Consider the following 18,739-nt stretch of genomic DNA (forward strand, 5'->3'; position numbering starts at 1 on the left):
GTCCACCAGTGCAGCCAGCTGTGCGCTCACCATTGCAGCCAGCTGTGCGTCCACCAGTGCAGCCAGTTGCCTGTTCACCAATACAGCCAGCTGTGTGTCCACCAATGCAGCCAGCTGTGTGTCCACCAATGCAGCCAGCTGCCCGTCCACCAGTGCAGCCAGCTGTGTGTCCACCAGTGCAGCCAGTTGCCTGTTCACCAATGCAGCCAGCTGTGAGTCCACCAATGCAGCCAGCTGCCTGTCCACCAGTGCAGCCAGCTGCCCATCCACCAGTGCAGCCAACTGTGCGTCCACCAGTGCAGCCAGCTGTCAGTTCACCAGAGACTGACACAAAATGTTGGAGTAACTCACTCTGGGCCACTGCCGCTGTCTGTTCACCAATGCATTAGGTCATAAGTGATAAGAGCAGAATTAGGCCATTTGGCCCATCTGGTCTACTCTGCCATTCAATCATGGCTGATCCTCCTAACCCCATTCTCCTGTCTTCTCCCCATAACACCTGACACCCGTATTAATCAAGAATCTATCTATTTCTGCTTTAAAAATATCCACCGACTTGGCCTCCACAGCCTTCTGTGGCAATGAATTCTACAGATTCACCACCCTCTGACTAAAGAAATTCCTTCTCATCTCCTTCCAAACGGAACGTCCTTTAATTCTGAGCTATTACCTCGACTCTCCCACTAGTGGATACATCCTCTCCGCATCCATTCTATCCAAGCCAGCTGTGGGTTCACCAATGCAGCCAGCTGGTTCTCCCACTAGGTTCACTGTCCTCATTAATTTTATTGATTGTGTGCCTCCTTGTCACCTAACCCCTCAGCTAACAATGAACCATAGAAAGACACAAAAATCTGGAGTAACTCAGCGAGACAGGTGGCAAGGAATGGGTGACGTTTTGGGACGAGACCATTCTTCAATGAATCATTCAAAATTCCTTATGTCTGCTTTGTTCTGATGTTTTCACACCTTTCACTCCCTCTCTCCTGATTCTGAAGAAGGATCTCGACTAGAAAAGTCACTAATTTCTTCTCTCCTGAGATGCTGCCTGTCCCGCTGAGTTACTCCAGCATTTTCTGTCGATCTTTTTTGTCTGTTTATCAATGCAGACTGCACCTTGTACAAAGCAAGGAACTGCAGATGGACACAAAATGCTGGAGTAGCTCCGTGGGTCAGGCAGCATCTCTGGAGAACGTGGAGATGTGAAGTTTCAATTCGAGACCCTTTTCCAAATAATGCACCGTATTCTCTCAGCAGATTATAGCAGCAGTCTTTTCTCAACTCGTCCATGCCGACCACCTAAGCCAGTCGCATTTGCTTACATTTGCACCATATCTCTCTAAAATGTTCCTATCCATGTACCTGTTAAAACATCTTTTACGTTCTCCTTATTGGGGACCTTTGTGCCATCTTCATTTGGACTTCAATGGTATATCTTTGCACTACATCTTATATCCTTTACCTGTGTACTGTTTTAAAGGCTTGACTGTATTCATGTATAGTCTTTTCTGGTTAGCACACAAATAAAATCTGTGACACATGACAATAATAAACGGAACTAAATGTTATTTTACATACCTTAAATATCTCTGGCACCTCGTCAAAAGTACATCACTGACTACATGTGCTCTGTCCGAATGCAAATTTGAAATGCTAACATAACAGCAGGATTTATTTCTAGATATATATAATTCTACAATAGTTGCATTAAACATTTCCCACCGTGGGGTTTCATTCTTCTCCGTGCTCCTGTTCGGCAGAAGACACAGCGACTTTGGAATAGCATCTTCCCTACCGTTATCAGGCTCCTTAAAGGTCTTTCCATAAGCCAGGGTACTGCCCGATTCACCTCTACCCCATTGAGAACATTGGACTTTGTCTATGGATCTGATACGCTACAATGCTGAGAACTATGGGCAGGGTGAGAATAGGAGGGGGTGAATGGTATCCATTATTACCGATTTCCGCTAATGACCGAGTAAGGGATTCGCTCCAACCGCCCCAACAATAAACAATTGTAATTGTTTATTGTAACTACACAATTTCTTTCCATTATTGTGTTTGGTTAATATTGGAGAATTGCAAAAGGTTTTCTTCAAATAACCTAAGGCTGAATTTCTTTTTCTAAAGAAACCATGGATGTATGATGTGGTGACCTCTGTTTAAAACAACTCCATCATGAACATGGACCTTTGGAAAACAATCTCAGTAGCCAAGAAGGAGAAGCACAGAAATCTGTACCTAAATTACAAGAACCTTCGCAAATTCCCACACGAATTATTGAAAGATGGTGGCTCACATCACTTAGAACATCTCTATATGAAGATGAATTCATTAACAACACTGGTATATTTAACAATTATTTTGCTTGGCTGTTTTTTGTTTATGACATCACCAGCTTCTTTGAAAAGTTTATTAACGCGATTCAGTTGCTTTTTGTGATATCATCTTTATTAAACTTAGTTTAGAGATACAGCATGGCCTTTCAGCCCACTGAATCTATCACCTGTTCACACTAGTTCTATGTTTTCCCATGTTTTCATCCTGACTTTTTCATTCAACTTCGATCCTGACCTCGGATGTTGTGTGTGTGGAGTTTGTACATTCTCCCTGTGCCCACTGTGGGTTTTCTCCGGGTGCTCCGGTTTCCTCCCACATTCCAAAGACGTGCAGGTTTGTAAGTTAATTGGCCCTCTGTAAATCGCCCCAAATGTGTAGGATAGAAGTAGTGTACGGATAATGATCGTTGGTTGGTGTGGTAGGCCGAAGGGCCTGTTTCCATGCTGTATCCCTAAACTAAACTACTAGTCCATTCTGTTTGTAGTTTGTTTGGTTGTTTGTTGTCTTTTTGCACAAAGTCCGCGAGCTTTGCCACTTTTCATTTCACTGCACATCTCGTATGTGTATGTGATGAATAAACTTGACTTGACTACATGCAGATTGCCATTCAGTTGGGTGAGAGCTGTTAACTTCAATACCTCAACCTACGGGGAGGGGTTGACAGTAATTTGTATTTGGACTTCAGCATTTTGGTCTCTTTGACAGATGAAATTGCTGCATAACAGTAATTTTATTTATACCAGGCAACATAAGGGAGCACATTGTTGCAGAAACCTTTTAGCCAGCAACAAGCATGTTGTATTGTAGTGTTCAAAAGGGAACTGCAGATGCTGGAATATCGAAGGTACACAAAATTGCTGGGGAAACTCAGCGGGTGCAGCAGCATCTATGGAGCGAAGGAAATAGGCGACGTTTCGGGCCGAAACCCTTCTTCAGACTGATGGGGAAGAAGGGTTTCGGCCCGAAACGTCGCCTATTTCCTTCGCTCCATAGATGCTGCTGCACCCGCTGAGTTTCCACAGCAATTTTGTGTACCTGTTGTAGTGTTGTGTAATCTGTTGTCATGCAAATATGAGAATGATTTAAGTATATTCAATTTTACATTCCCTAAAAGTCATCTACAAACAGAAAGCATGAAAAAAATAAGTGCAGTATTTTATTATTTTTAGCCTGAAAACCTTGGACAGAAACTTCCAAACCTTATTGAACTGTAAGTATCATTTATTTGTTCACTTACTATTTTGTTTACATGGTTTTCACATTATTTCAGCATCATTTATTTGGCACCATTAAGAATGCAAGCTATGCTTTTAAACTGCTTGATATAAAATATAAGGTACACAAAAATGCTGGAGAAACTCAGCGGGTGCAGCAGCATCTATGGAGCGAAGGATATAAAATATATAATATATAAATGTAAATGATATAAAATATAATTTGCTTACAACTAATGCCGTTTTAGACATCGATATACTTTTACAGCTGAATAATAGTTCCATTAGAATTTGTTTTGCATTGAGTGTAATGCTGCATTCGAGGGCTTTTGTCGTGCTATCTTTTCAGAATGGATGGTGTATTTAAACATCTCAGGAGGGGGAAATAATTTTGGCAAGAAAATTACATTAATGAACCATTTGGAGCATATTTTGGGCAGATTTATTTTTGAACATGTCAAGCCGCACATTATGGAATCTGGAACAAAATTGCAATTAGAATGAGTTTCCTTATGTTAAACAATTAATTTTATGCACTTAGCTTTTGTTTCTTAACTGAATTTTGAAAACCTGCGTAATCTAAGAAAACCTTTATTATATTCAATGATAGTGAATGAATAGTGAGCAGTCCAAATTAATAATAATAGTTAGATAATGTATCACATAGAAGCTTCAGCAGGATGCATGCGTTATATAAATAATCAGAATAAATGAACATTCTTTAAGCTAAGATGCAACTCATTTCCTTTTCTAGTTACTTGCATTCCAATAACATAGAAGTCATTCCAGAAGGTGAGCATAATTTGTACAGAAAATATTTGATGTTTCAGTAACTAAACACTTTCAAATTGCTGCTTTATTTGCCTAGCCAGTATTTGATTGGTTTTAAATTGCAGCAGACCTTACGGTGAATGCACTTCTGGAGTGCTGTTGGGAATAGAGTTTCAAGATATAGATCATCAATGAAGGGATAGCAATATATTTTCAATTCAATTCATGCTTATGTTAGAAGACCACATTGTTGTCTTTACAATAAAAAAAAAGAGGGCAAAAGTGGTTGCTGCAGGGAATAAATCAATCAGGGTTATGTGTAAATGATTCCTTCAGGTGAATGAGGATTAGTTTGACTTTTTGCTTCCCCTTTAGTGGAAGGAATTTTTTTTTTAGCGTTCATTTGTTCCTCTTAGCTATTGCAAGTAAGCTCGAGGAATTTTAAGCCCTGGGTGCTTGTTGATCTTTTTCTGCCAGGGTAGTAAAGATGGTAGTGCATAGAAAGGAACTGTAGATGCTGGTTTATACCGAAGGTTAGTACAGATGGTAGGTTTGACTAGAGAAGTAATGCTAGAGAAGCCATGGCGAGTTGCTGCAGTGCAATTTGTTGCTGATCATTGCAGGGTCCAAGGTTCTCGCTGTGGTGGAGCGAGCAAGCAGTTACACGAGTCATAGAGTCATGCAGCACAGAAACAGGCCATTCGCCTCAACTCGTCCATGCCGACCAATATCAGCTAGTCCAACCTGCCTGTGTCTGGACCAGATCCCTCTAAACCTTTTTAATGCTGTTATAGCACCTGCCTCAACTACATCCTCCAGCAGATCATTCCATATACCCACCACCCTCAATGAAAAGGTTGCCTCTCAGGTTCCTATTAAATCTTTCTCCTCTCACCTTAAACCTATATCTTCTTGTTCTTAATTCCTTAAACCTGGGTAAAAGACTCTGTGCATTCACTCTCTATTCCCCTCATGATTTTATCAGATCTCTCCTCAGCCTCCTGCGCTGCAAGGAATAAAGTCCTAGCCTGCCCAGATATGTGTGCCCAGGTAAATGGGGAGTAGCATTCAGTTGCACTCACTGCATACCATGCAGTGGACAAAAGCATGTGGGGAAGGAACAGCATCCCCAGTTATGGGCCTGCTCTTGTAGTCTCTGTGTTTATGTGGCTAATTCCATTATGCTTCTAGTTGCAATGTTCAGGTGGATTTTTAATTGTGTTTGAGATTATTTTCTTTCTGGAACAGATTGCAAATTATATTAAATAAACTATCATGCTTAAAAGAGATTCATGGTTAAACCACTGAGATAAGATGTTGTGAAGAGCAATCTCGAAACTTGTTTGAATTGAGGTCCACAGGACAAGAAGCGACTCAATGCATGCACTTTTTAAAAAGAGCAATGGATCAGTTCTATGAAGCTGTGGTTTATTTTTAGTTAATTTTCATTGTCAAATAAAATAGATTTTTTTCTGAGAGGTAATCTGAAGAGGTACCTAGGAAATAGTACCATCTTCAAAGTCATGATTGATGATACTTATTTTGTCTCTGGCAGTGTGAGGCAGCAGCTCTACTAGCTGCACCACTATACTGCCTTTACGGAAAGTCTTTTGAATATCCAAACACACCACATTCACTGGTCCGCCGTTATCAAGAGTCAAGAGTGTTTTATTGCCATATGTCTCTGATAGAACAATGACATTCTTACTTGCAGCAGTGCACTAAAATATGTAAACATAGTACACTATAAACAATACAATAAACGAGAAACAAAAGTAGAGTGTGTGTGTGTGTACATATATATATAATTATACACACACACACATACAATAATGGTGCAAAAAGACAAAATTAATGCACCCCAAGTCTGTAGTTCAGAGCTCATTTGGAGGTTGTGGTGTTCAATAGCCCGATGGCTGTAGGGAAGAGGCAGTTACTGAACCTGCAAGTTACAGTTTTCAGGCTCCTATATCTTCTGCCCGATGGCAGTAGTGAAATAAATGTGAATAAATATAAATAAAAATAAATAAATAAACACCATTTATTGTCATTTAAACAGACATGGTTCGTATGAAATTTCGTTCCTGCAGTTATAACATCAAAAAAAACCAAGACACACAATTTACATAAACATCCATCACAATGAATCTCCAAACACCGCCTCACTGTGATGGAAGGCAAAAGTCTTGGCTCTCTTGTCTCTTCCCTGTTCTTTATTCTTCTCCCGAGGCGTCTGGGGCTCCCGATGTTAAAGCCCCCGGCGGGGAGTGTGCGGGGCGATGTAAGGCCTCGCTCCGGGTCGTTTTGACCCTGTGATTTCGGGCGGGAGAAGTTGACGTTGCAGGAGCTCCGAAAAGCGGTTTCCCACCAGGGACCTGCGAGCTCCCGATGTTACCATCAACCGGGCCTGCAGCCGGAGCCTCCGAAGCTCCAAAGTCGGGTCGCGGCCGCACGCCACCACAGCTCTCCACGCTCCGAAGTCGGCCAGCTCCGCGATGGTGAGTCCGCAGGCTCCACGACTGGAGCCCTCAGGTCGGTTCCAGTTGGAGGCTGCCGGCTCCACGATGTTAGGCCCAACGACAATGGAGACCCGACAGGGAAAAGGTCAGGTTCCCGTACAGGGAAGAGATTAAAAAGTTTAAAAAGTTTCCCCCACCCCCACCCCCACTCTCCCACATATACACATCTAAAAAATAAAACCAAAAACATACAACTAACGGGCCAAAAAGAAAGAAAAGACGGACGGACTGCAGTCAAGCCGCTACCACAAGGCGCCGCCACACCGAATGATGTGGCTATTATATATGTGAATCTATTGCACTAGCCGTATCATATACATACAGAATATATTTTTGTTTTGAATTCCAAAGCATGTAAAACATTGTTGTGATAGTAATGTAAACTTGTACTGTTTTTTCTCCATAATAGCAATTGGCACGTTGGTTAAACTTCAATCATTGGATCTTAGTAATAACGCGTTGACAATCATTTGTCCTGAGATTGGTCAGCTGAAATCTTTGAAGCATCTGCGGCTCACAAACAACCAATTGCGATTTCTTCCATCAGGTGAGGAAGTAGTACTAAGTTCTAACCGTGAAAGATATTGGGACTGTTGTCTGTCTACCTTTGGACAAGCAACGCCATCTCCTGTCCTCTGTAGGTCTCTGAATCTGATATAACTGAATCTGATGTAAGTTATATTTTCATTATCTTCAGTATTATTGTTGCGTTCTTTTAATTTTGCACAACAAAATAATGAATGAATTAATAAGTTTATTGGCCAAGTATTCACATACAAGGAATTTGCTTTGGTGCTCCGCCCGCAAGTAAGGAGCAGTACACCGTGGCAGCCATCGTCGGCGCCAGCAGCTGCAAGCAGCAGCAGCAACACTGCAAGCAGCTACCTATATAAGCAAATATCATCAAATCATGAAAGATGGCCAAATATTAATACGTTTGTCAGAAAAATATTTTGCATTTTATAGAGGAAATTGGTTTCAAATCTGTTGCTGTTCTTGAAGTTGTTGAATTTGTGAAGTTCATTGCATTTTGGTGATACAAGGAACTACAGATGCTGGAATCTTGCGCAAAAAACAAAATGCTGGAGGAACTCAGTGGGTCAGGCAGCATTTGGGGAGGGAACGAATTGACGACGTTTTGGGTCTTCACCAGTTCTTCAGATTGATTGGAATATTGGAAAGCTGCAAAAGAGAGATGGGGATGAGACAAAGTCTGGCAAGTGATAACTCAAACCTGATGAGGGGGTGGGGGGGTGATTGGTAGATGGGTTGAGCAAGTGCCAAAGGCTAGAGGTGAAAAGGAATCTAATGGGTCTCAGATAAGGAAAGGGGACCCGGTGGGCCTGTTTCCGCGCTCTTTCTCTAAACTAAATGAAACGTAGCTATTTAAGTGTCTGGCCATTCTCTAATCTATTTTTCTTTAAAAATGTTTATGTGAGATATCTGGGGAAGTTTGCTGTGTTGAAGGTACTATATAAATGAATTAATCAAACAGGAAGGAAAATTTAGACAATCTTGCCTAATAAGTGGCCTCTTCTATAAAAAAAAAGCAACTTCAGGCCACCAGATGGCAGATGTAGCACAGAATAACAATTGAAAGGTTCCTTAATAGAATGTCATGGGGCAGCAATTATTGATATCTGCGATGTTACATACCAAAAATATTGCATAACCATATAACCATATAACAATTACAGCACGGAAACAGGCCATCTCGACCCTTCTAGTCCGTGCCGAACACGTATTCTCCCCTAGTCCCATATACCTGCGCTCAGACCATAACCCTCCATTCCTTTCCCGTCCATATAACTATCCAATTTATTTTTAAATGATAATAACGAACCTGCCTCCACCACCTTCCCTGGAAGCTCATTCCACACAGCCACCACTCTCTGAGTAAAGAAGTTCCCCCTCATGTTACCCCTAAACTTCTGTCCCTTAATTCTCAAGTCATGTCCCCTTGTTTGAATCTTCCCTACTCTCAGTGGGAAAAGCTTATCCACGTCAACTCTGTCTATCCCTCTCATCATTTTAAAGACCTCTATCAAGTCCCCCCTTAACCTTCTGCGCTCCAAAGAATAAAGCCCTAACTTGTTCAACCTTTCTCTGTAACTTAGTTGCTGAAACCCAGGCAACATTCTAGTAAATCTCCTCTGTACGCTCTCTATTTTGTTGACATCCTTCCTATAATTAGGCGACCAAAATTGTACCCCATACTCCAGAATTGGCCTCACCAATGCCTTGTACAATTTTAACATTACATCCCAACTTCTATACTCAATGCTCTGATTTATAAAGGCCAGCACACCAAAGGCTTTCTTTACCACCCTATAGTCTGAAGAAGGCCTGAAACAATGCCTATTTCCTTCACTCCATAGATGCTGCCTCACCCGCTGAGTTTCTCTGGCATTTTTGTCTACCAAAAATATTGCATAGCTATTTGAAATTTTAGTGAAGGATATTCTAAAGATTTGCTTTTGACCTGAACAATTGTAAGCAAAATGTTGAACACTTAGTTTAGAAATGATTTAGATTTTGCTTTACAACGAGCTGGGTCACGTTGCTCTTCAGCTGATGGGTCCACTAATTGCTTAGTCGTGACACTTGCTCCTGCATATTGCAGTGCAGCAGAAAGGTTTGAGCAGGAAGTTAGGTGCAGATCTCCTGATCTAGACGTAACACACACATACAGAGCTGAAGGACCTGAAGCAACTTGCCTTCAACCCTTCAGTTTCACATTAGGTATAGCTGACATGTGTGGCACCACCTTTGTTTGAAAAGGTAGGTATTTTTAATTGGATCAGAAAGTTTTAAATTATTAATTATGTGAATCCTTTAAAACAGTTGTTTTGCAGTCACTAATAGAACACAGAAGTATCCAACACAGGAACAGGCCCTATGGTCAACAATGTCCATGCCCAACATGATGTCAGGTTAAACTAATCCCCTGTGCCTGCACATGATCGATATCCCTCTATTCCCTCATATCCATGTGCCTTTCTTGAAAACCTCTTAAATACCACAATTGTATCTGCCTCTACATCCACCTCTGGTAGTTCATTCCAGGCACCCACCACTCACTGTGTTTAAAAAAACAACTTGCTCTGCACCCCACCTTTAAACTTTCCTCTTCATATCTAAAAGTTATGCCCGTTACCTTTTGATATTTCCAGCTTGGGCAAAAGGCTCTGAGTGTCCAATCATCATTATAAGCATTGGTTTAGAGGCTTTTGACAGAGTGAACTGGGGTCAAGGAAAGAGCGTTCACGTCACGACCCTGTTTTCTCCAATCTTTCCACCACCACACACAAGAAGCCCAAGACAGACATCATTGTGTGCAGATGCTGAGAAGTGTGTCCAGCTCTGGCTGAACAACTTCTAATCTTGTGTGTGGACTCAACAAGAAGAAGACAGAGTGAACTGTCAAAAGACCATGTGGTTGATCCAAGGGTGGGGCTGAGGTGTCGAATGCCCAGTTGCGGGTTGTGGACCACTCTGTTTCGTGGGTGGTAGTGGCAGCTTGGCCACAATTGGACATTTGGGGCTGCATAAAGTTAGTGGGACTAGAGGAACAGTGTTCACATCTCTGGCCAGAGCAAGCATTCAATGTTGCTGTAAGCGATGCTACACAACTGCAAGTTTTTCTTGCACAATTCTTTAATATTATTCATCTTGGAACAATGCATTAAAAAAAACATGGTAAGTTTTAGGTCAGTTCCACGAGAACTTTATTCTGTGTTACAATTCTGTGTTTGTAATTATGAAATAAGAGGGGCTGATGTAAACATGTGAGAAAGAAAGAATAGAAAGATAAGTTGTTTAAATGAGAAGAAATGAAGTGGAAGGAGCCTTGTAAATGCTCAAATATTCGCAAAGGCTTGGAAGGGGAAATTATTTATTTCTGTGTTATAAAGACTGGTTGTGCATATTAATGTGCTATTACCAGTGTGAGCTGCAACCTGCCGACATGTACTGAATCCAAAAAGTTGAAGGAGGGAGGCAAGTGATATGTTTTACTTTAAGATTCCTGGGTGAATTTGGTGATCTGCCATCCGGTATATAATTAATAGAGGTAAACCAGCTTTTTCTAATTGGCATTAGTTTGTCTAACTCATTTTTGAAATATCAGAAGGCTATCATGTGTTTATATAAATTAAAATATATCACACTTGGTTATTTCTTGTAATATGCTATGGAAAGTGCTTGCTCTTGAGAATAAATAACAGTGAATATATTAGTGAAAATGCAGGAATCCGATGAGAGATCATTACTTGGATGAATAATCGCATTAGAAGTTGATACTGGCAGGTTTTCAACTGTAATACGTAGGTGTATTTGTTTACACAAATGGCTTTGCACGCCTAGGCAAGTAGTGAAACGTCTCTCTCTCTCTCACACACACACACACACACACACACACACACACACACACACACACACACACACACACACACACACACACACACACACACACACACACACACACGGTGAACATAAAATGTGTGCAAGAGTATAATTTAAGAAGTGCTTTCATTCATTTTTACTATCTACTGATCTTGAGCAAGAGTTAAGTCTGCAAATTTCCTGAAACCAAAATATATCGGTGTCCACAACAGTGAAACGCTTGAAAGGTATGCTGATTTTTTTTTAATTTTGGCTGGGATACAAAAGCCAATTTCCTAAAGTTTTCAGGACTTGTCTGGAAATAAAATTACTCTGTCTCCCACATTACTGTGAATTTCTAAGAAAACATATTGTGCTTTTAGTTAATGACCTTTATGTTCAACATACAACATTACTACATGCTGCAATACTACATACCACAACAATAAGCCAAATTATATTGTTGCATATTCTTGCCAGTATTATAGACACTAAATGCATTGCAGCCAGACGAGAAAGTACGACTGAATTTTTTCCTTTTGTTTTCATTTTGTTAAAAGTTCCTATGACAACACTGGTCAAAGCCAGAAGTTAAAAGAGTAGGTACATTTTCTTCTTCAAGAGTGCTGCAGAGTTTATTTGAAAAAATGCTTGTCATTTGCCTATCAACTCTTACATTTTTGTTTCATATCTCAGATGCAAATACTAATTATGCAGCATGTCCCTTCCCAGAGTCATTCTGTCTCAGCCTCATTGAGGAGACTGAATAACCACCCTTTCACAAGGCTAGTGAAAAAGGCACAAAAGCAGGAGTAACTCAGCGGGTCAGACAGCATCGCTGGGGAACATGGATAGGTGACGTTTTGGGTCAGGAATCTTCTTCAGACTGATTGTGGGGAGGGGGAGTAAGAAGGTTGTAGCTGCCTTTCACAAGCTGTTAATTCCCTCCAATGTTAACATTTAATGCCAACACTTCTCTTGTTTCTAAATATAACTTTTCTCATCTTCCAACCCCACAACTTGGCTCAGCCCCTGGTTATCCTTCTACACCTGCCTTTAATTTAGCATTACTTTTTTTTTCTCTGGCATCCTCACTACAAGCTTGTACATTTACTGCAGAACATTTTACCACCCCTCCTCCCTTTCCCGAAATGGTTGAGTCATCCACTTCTGTGTACCCTAGCAGTTTATGCTGATAATTTTCATGCCCCTATTTCAAAGCACTGATTCTTAGACGGCGTTACTTCCGTTTTTTCTTCCATCATTCCCCATTCGCCCAATTCCTAGCCTTCCCTCTTTGTTTTACCTCCTCCCCAAGGCACCACATTGCTGCTAACGGAAATGGTTCCATTACCAATGGAACTGGTCTGAAGAAGGGTCCCGACCCAAAACGTTTCATAACTGACTCTAAAAGCTTCTTTCGATATGTAAAAAGGAAAAGATTAGTGAAGACAAATCTCTTACAATCAGAGACAGGTGATATTTTTTAATGGGAAACAAAGAAATGGCAGAACAGTTAAACGAGTACTTTGGATCTGTCTTCACTAAGGAAGACGTAAACAATCTCCCAGAAATACTGGGGGACAGAGGATCTAGTGGGAAGGAGTAACTGAAGGGAATCCACATCAGTCAGGAAATGGTGTTGGGTAAACTGCTGGGACTGAAGGCAGATAAATTCCCAGGGCCTGATGGTTTGTATGACAGATTACTGAACGAGGCGGCCCTAGAAATCGTGGATGCATTGGTGATCATTTTCCAATGTTCTCTCGACTCTGGATCAGTTCCTGTGGACTGGAGAGTAGCCAATATGACCCACTTTTTAAGAAAGGAGGGAGAGAGAAAACGGGGAATGATAGGATCAGTTAGCCTTACATTGGTAGTGGGGAAATTGCTTGAATTGATTGTTAAAGATGTTATACCAGCGCATTTGAAAAGCAGTGACAGGATCGGTCAAAGTCAGCATGGACTTATGAAGGGGAAATCATGCTTGATTAATCTTTTGGCATTTTTTGAGGATGTAACAAGTAGAATGGACAAGGGAGAGCCAGTGGAAGTGGTGTATCTGTACTTTCACAAATCCTTTAACAGGGTCCCACACAAGAGATTAGTGTGCAAAATTAGAGCACATGGTATTAGGGGTAGGGCCTGCAGCTCATTTTATAAAATTTATATCTACCTATTTTCTTGTAAAGTATTTACTTTTGGCCTTTTGCACATAAATGTTTACAAGCTATTCAAAAATGTTGTATTGTTTCCAAACTGAAGTCAAAGCCAACATGACATTTACATTTTTAGCCATTGTCCTTTCCTAAGTTAGTGCTTTGCTGTGGATAGGTTATTGTTTCTTCAAACAAAAAATATTGATTTTAAAATGTTAGAGTTAATATGAGAATGGCCCATAAACCAATGATGCATGTAATTAATTTTAAATGTGGTTACTTTTACATTTATGTTTCTGAGGTCCAGGAAGATTGTCCTATCCTGAAATAAATTTTGAAATTTGGAAAGATGTTCAATTGTCTGGTAATAGAGAATGGCGTGTTTCATTTTAGTTGCAAAATATACCGAGGCAGATTGCTGTGATGCAAACTGACCTTGTTATCCACTTGAGTTTCATATGATGTATTTATCCTGTTCTGGAGTTCTTCTACACAATCAGACTTCCTGAGAATCATAAACAGACTTCCACTTATTTTGCCTGCAGATCATTCAGTGAATAGAATAACATCCTTTCAGCAGAGGTGCATCTGATAGCAAAGGAAATGGGGCCTGAATGTAGTGTTGGTGCCTTTGTTTCTCACACACACAGACAATCATTTTAATGAATCTGTTTTTTCCCTTTTTCAGTGTGTTACATTTTTCATATTCCCTGAACTGTAATGTTTCATCTGCCCATGTAAGTGAAACAAATGGTGTAATTATTTGTCAAGCATATTGTTTATTGAATGGGAGCTTGGAATTGAATATTATTTAGATTTACTTATCGTGTAAAAATGCAGCACCCTACTGGTGATCTTAATAGCTAAACTCTCATTGCTCAAAGAAATGTTGAAAGCAAAAAAGTAAAATTTTTGCACGTATAATCTTTCATCTGACTGGATAGCAGGTAACAAAAAAGCTTTTCATTGTACCTCGGTATACGTGACAGAAGACTAAATTAAACAAACAAATTCCTCTTTGAATTCCTTCCAGTCCGAATCCCTCATTATGCGTTTTTTTTGTTTCTAGTTAGATTACTCGTGTATTCTACCTCCCCTTTCCCCAATAATGCCTTGCTCCACCTCACTGAATTCTGAAAAGGCTGTAGAAACCAAATGTCATTCATCGAGTTTGTTGGTTGATTCTAAAATAAATGGGTTGTGAGTGTGGAGGAGGATTTTAAAAGGATTCAAGAGGATAAGGAAGGGTCCCAACCTGAAACGTCACCTATCCATGTTCTTGGAGATTTTACCTGACTTGCTGAGTTACTTCAGCACTTTGTGTTGTGTGTTTTTTTTTGTCATAGTTAAGATTGTTATTTTTCTCCGAAACAGAAATTGGAGATCTAAGGGAACTGCAGACCCTCGATGTCTCAGCCAACTGCTTGACTGTGTTGCCAGAAAGTCTACACTTATGCGTTTCTCTTGAGTATTTGGCTGCAGATCGGAACCAGCTTAAAGATTTACCTCGGCAACTTTGCACGCTTCCAAACTTGAAAGAACTCTCCGTAACTAGCAACAAGTTAAAATGTTTACCACAAGGTGAGTTTCATGCATCGTTTTGTTAATGAGTAATACATAATTTTTTAACTCCAAATGTGGAAAAATTCAGTTAACTTGTATTCCGGATCAGTTTACTATTAGTTAAAGATTCACAAATAGTGAATGAAAATCAAAAAAATCTGCAAATGTTGGAAATAGTTTGTCGGCATCTCAATTCCCAAACTATAATTGACACTTTAAAAAACATTTAATTCCCAAAACTTTAGTGTATCCAAATGGATGCCACTGAACTGATGCAGTATATTATTTTCTTTGAGGGTTTAGGGTGAGATCACCTGGAAGGATCAAAAGGCTAATCTATGTATGGAACCAGGGGATGAGCAAGGTCCTAAATGAATAGTTTTTATCTGTATTCATCAAGGAGAAGAAAATAGCAAGTTCAGGGTAAATTGATAGTCACTGAGAATGCCAATATTAAGAATAAGCTGGAATAATATGCAACAAGCTGCCAGTGGAGGTAGTTGAGGCAGGGACTATCCCAACATTTAAGAAACAGTTAGACAGGTACATGGACAGGACATGTTTGAAGGGATATGGACCAAATGCAGGCCGGTGGGACTAGTGTAGCTGGGACATGTTGGCCAGTGTGGGCAAGTTGGTCCGAAGGACCTGTTTCCATACTGTGTGGCTCTATGACTATAAGAAGGGGAAGGGTTGATAATTCTCCAGGACTGGATGAGGTTTAATCCAGGATGCTCTGGGAAAGAGGGGAGAAGATACTTGGAGCCCTGACAGAGATTTTAACATCTTCATTAGCCACATGTCTGAGCTAGCAAACTGGAGGATAGCTAATGGTGTTTCTTTAAGATGTTGGACAGAATACTGAGGAGATTCAGCAGAATACTGCCTGGATTTAGTTTAGTTTTAGAACTTTTGTTAGGAGGAAAGATTGTGTAGGGTGGGTTTGTTTTCCTTGATGTTCTGGTGGTTGAACGGTGACTTGATAGAGGGTCATAAAAAATATGGAAGGCATAGAAAGAATAGATGATCAGAATCCATTTCTCTTGGTAGGGCTATAAAAAAATGTAGGTAGTATTTTATGGTAAGACCAAGTTTTAAAGGGGAAATGAGAGGAATGCTTTTTAATGTGTAGAATGGTTAATATCTGGAGTATGTTGACAAAGTAGATGGTGAAATCAGACACGATTACTATGTTTAGGAGACATTTAGACAGGCACTCAAATAACTAGGACAGAAGGATACGGATCTGAAGTGGGCAGATAGGATAATTGTGTAGGAAGGAACTGCAGACGCCGGTTTAAACCAAAGATAGACACAAAATGCTGGAGTAAGTCAGCGGGACAGGCAGCATCTCTGGAGAGTAGGATTGGGTGACATTTCAGGTGGAGACCCTTCTTCAGACTGAAGATAGGATTAGTTGATGGACAAAAAGGTTGGAATGGACATGATGGGCTGAAAGGTCCATTTCTGTGCTGTATAAGTCTGTGATCCTGAGACTGACCGTACAGCAGTCCCAGTACAACACATTGTTAGTAAAAGATGGCTGTTCCCAACAGCAACTAAGGCTGGTCAGTCCTGAGTTAATCTGGTCTGAATTCCCTTGGAGTGCTGCTTCTTGTCGTGTTGCGGCACTTTTCCAAGCCACTGCTTAATACAGGCTCTGGCACGTGGGTTGAAGACCTTGAGAACTTCTGGGTTGCAGGGCTCTGGGAACATGATTGTCATCACAGGGATGTGACATGTGTGGCACTATTGTCTTGCTTTGATTCTGATCTGAGTAGGTTTTCATTCCAAATTTCCACCAACCTATTTCCACCACATTGAGGGAAGCAGAAATTGCTTAAGAGTCAGTTACAGTGTCATTGTGAAAACGCATAAGAGTTGAAATAATGACTGTATTTCAGTATTTGCTCCATTTTAATTGAACTTCTCATGGTGCACTTTAAAGACTTGTACCTCATGAAAAGTGCACAATGAATTTTGTATTAAAATGCAATTGAAATTCCCGATTTTATTAATTTATCCAATACTATAAATGTATCAGTATATGATACTGATCATTTTATTTTCATACTAATTTACAGCTTATTAACCACGTAAATTATCCATTGCAAATGGAAATGAGCCATGTCTAAAGTGGTCATCTGTCTCATTATTTTTTGGCATTTAGCCTGTGAAGTGTGACCAGTTAGTTGATTTGAAAATTATTATGTGCACTCCTAGTGGAATCAGTTTTGATATTCGGTCATGTACAAGCATTTAATATTTCAAGTTAGTCATATGTGACATAATGCCTTATACCCTCCACTATGAAATGGTAAGGAAGGTGTCATTTTATTCTTTAGTACAAAAAAGGTGAATATCACTTACTATCTCAACTGTTATTGTGTTCCCTCGAGAAATGTTGCACGTCTGCTAATTGATTAATATTTAATTTTATCAAGTGTAAAGATTGAAAATCAAATATGAAGAATTCATCTTGTTTCTAAAGGTTGGGAAATTGTTTTTTTTGATTTTCAAGACTTCACTGCTTCAGATCTAGAGGCCAAAGTGAACTGTTCAAGAATCTGAATGATATTTGAACTGTACAGTGTAAACTTTCTGCCTTTAGGGTTTATGATTTATCCATTGTTACATTGCCACAGCCACATAATCCTTTCATGCTTGAAATCACCAAAAGGATAAGAAATTTTCATTGGGACTTCTAGTGCATGTAGTCGACAAGTAACGATGGCTTCCTCTGCTAGGACCACAAGATGTGAAATCTTGTATAGTGAGCCAAATAGCCAAATTTACAGTTACAAATCGATCCAATTGAAAAAAATCTGGATGAAATGTTCTTCAACAAAGTTGAAATGGCCTCATTTTGCTTCCCAAAGTTGTCTGGAACTAATTAACCTAAATAGCACTTAAAGTTGGCCCATCTAATTCCTTAAATACACAGTCAACCAAGAAAGAAGGTTAATATGCATTGTTAATAAACCTGTCCCTACTGGGTGACGAAGTGTGAATGATTTTGAGCAGATTTTTTTGTGTTATGAAGCAATTCTCAATCATGTGTATCCAATGCTTGCTTTGCAATATGCTCCTGAATACATTGGCAAAATAGTGGTAATTTGCTGTTAACACATATTTCCTTAGTGAAGCGCTGCTCTTGGAGTTGGATAAATGTGATGAAAAAGCAGTTGGACATGATAATATGGCATTGCGCAAATTTATTTACATTTATTTTTTTCTATGTGAAAAGAATATCCAGAAAAACTGTATTTTGTGGTTCATAATATATTTTTCTTAATCTAAAAATGCTAGGTATTGTTTATTACAACATGTTTTCATAGACTCGCACAACTAGAAACGGGCCCTTCGGCCCAATTCATCTATACTGAGCTAGTCCCGTTTGTCTGCATTTGGCCCATACCCCTATAAACCTTTCCTATCCATGTACCACATCAATCTTGCAAACAAGAAAGATGAGGTATTAAAAGTAAGGTAGTATTCTCTGTCCTCACTTTCCACATTTGCCAACATTTTCAGCATTTGCTTGACCCATTTTATCAGGCAATTAATTCCTACATTTTTGGAAATTTAAGGAGCCTTGGCTGAACAGGGGAAGTTGATCGGTTTTAGTTGCCTCATGATAGTGGATTGGTTGTGCTGATGTGATGATTTGGGGCTTTTGGGGGGTTTGGTAAATCAGATGAGGACAAACTTGTGGTGCCAGACCTTGGGATAAAATACATCAAATGAAGGAAGGAGGGATGAATTAGGGGAAAAAATAGTAATGCTCCCC

General features: G+C 40.0%; 1 protein-coding gene across 3 annotated transcripts in view; it reads left to right on the forward strand.

Annotated features, from left to right (window-relative positions):
* lrrc28 (leucine rich repeat containing 28) overlaps positions 1–18,739 on the forward strand; it is a 30,766-nt gene that overhangs the window by 710 nt on the left and 11,317 nt on the right. For 2 of the 3 annotated variants that reach the window (XM_033050135.1, XM_033050136.1), the window contains exons 2-6: positions 2,131–2,346; positions 3,510–3,550; positions 4,309–4,346; positions 7,254–7,391; positions 14,761–14,967. In XM_033050135.1, coding sequence (XP_032906026.1) covers positions 2,179–2,346; positions 3,510–3,550; positions 4,309–4,346; positions 7,254–7,391; positions 14,761–14,967 — 592 coding nt within the window. In that variant the 5' untranslated portion in view covers positions 2,131–2,178. Of the gene's footprint in view, positions 1–2,130; positions 2,347–3,509; positions 3,551–4,308; positions 4,347–7,253; positions 7,392–14,760; positions 14,968–18,739 lie in introns of those variants that run through there. The other variant, XM_033050137.1, reaches the window with a different exon arrangement.

The sequence above is a fragment of the Amblyraja radiata genome, chromosome 34 (genome assembly GCF_010909765.2).
Source record: "Amblyraja radiata isolate CabotCenter1 chromosome 34, sAmbRad1.1.pri, whole genome shotgun sequence".
NCBI classification, from domain to species: Eukaryota; Metazoa; Chordata; class Chondrichthyes; order Rajiformes; family Rajidae; genus Amblyraja; species Amblyraja radiata.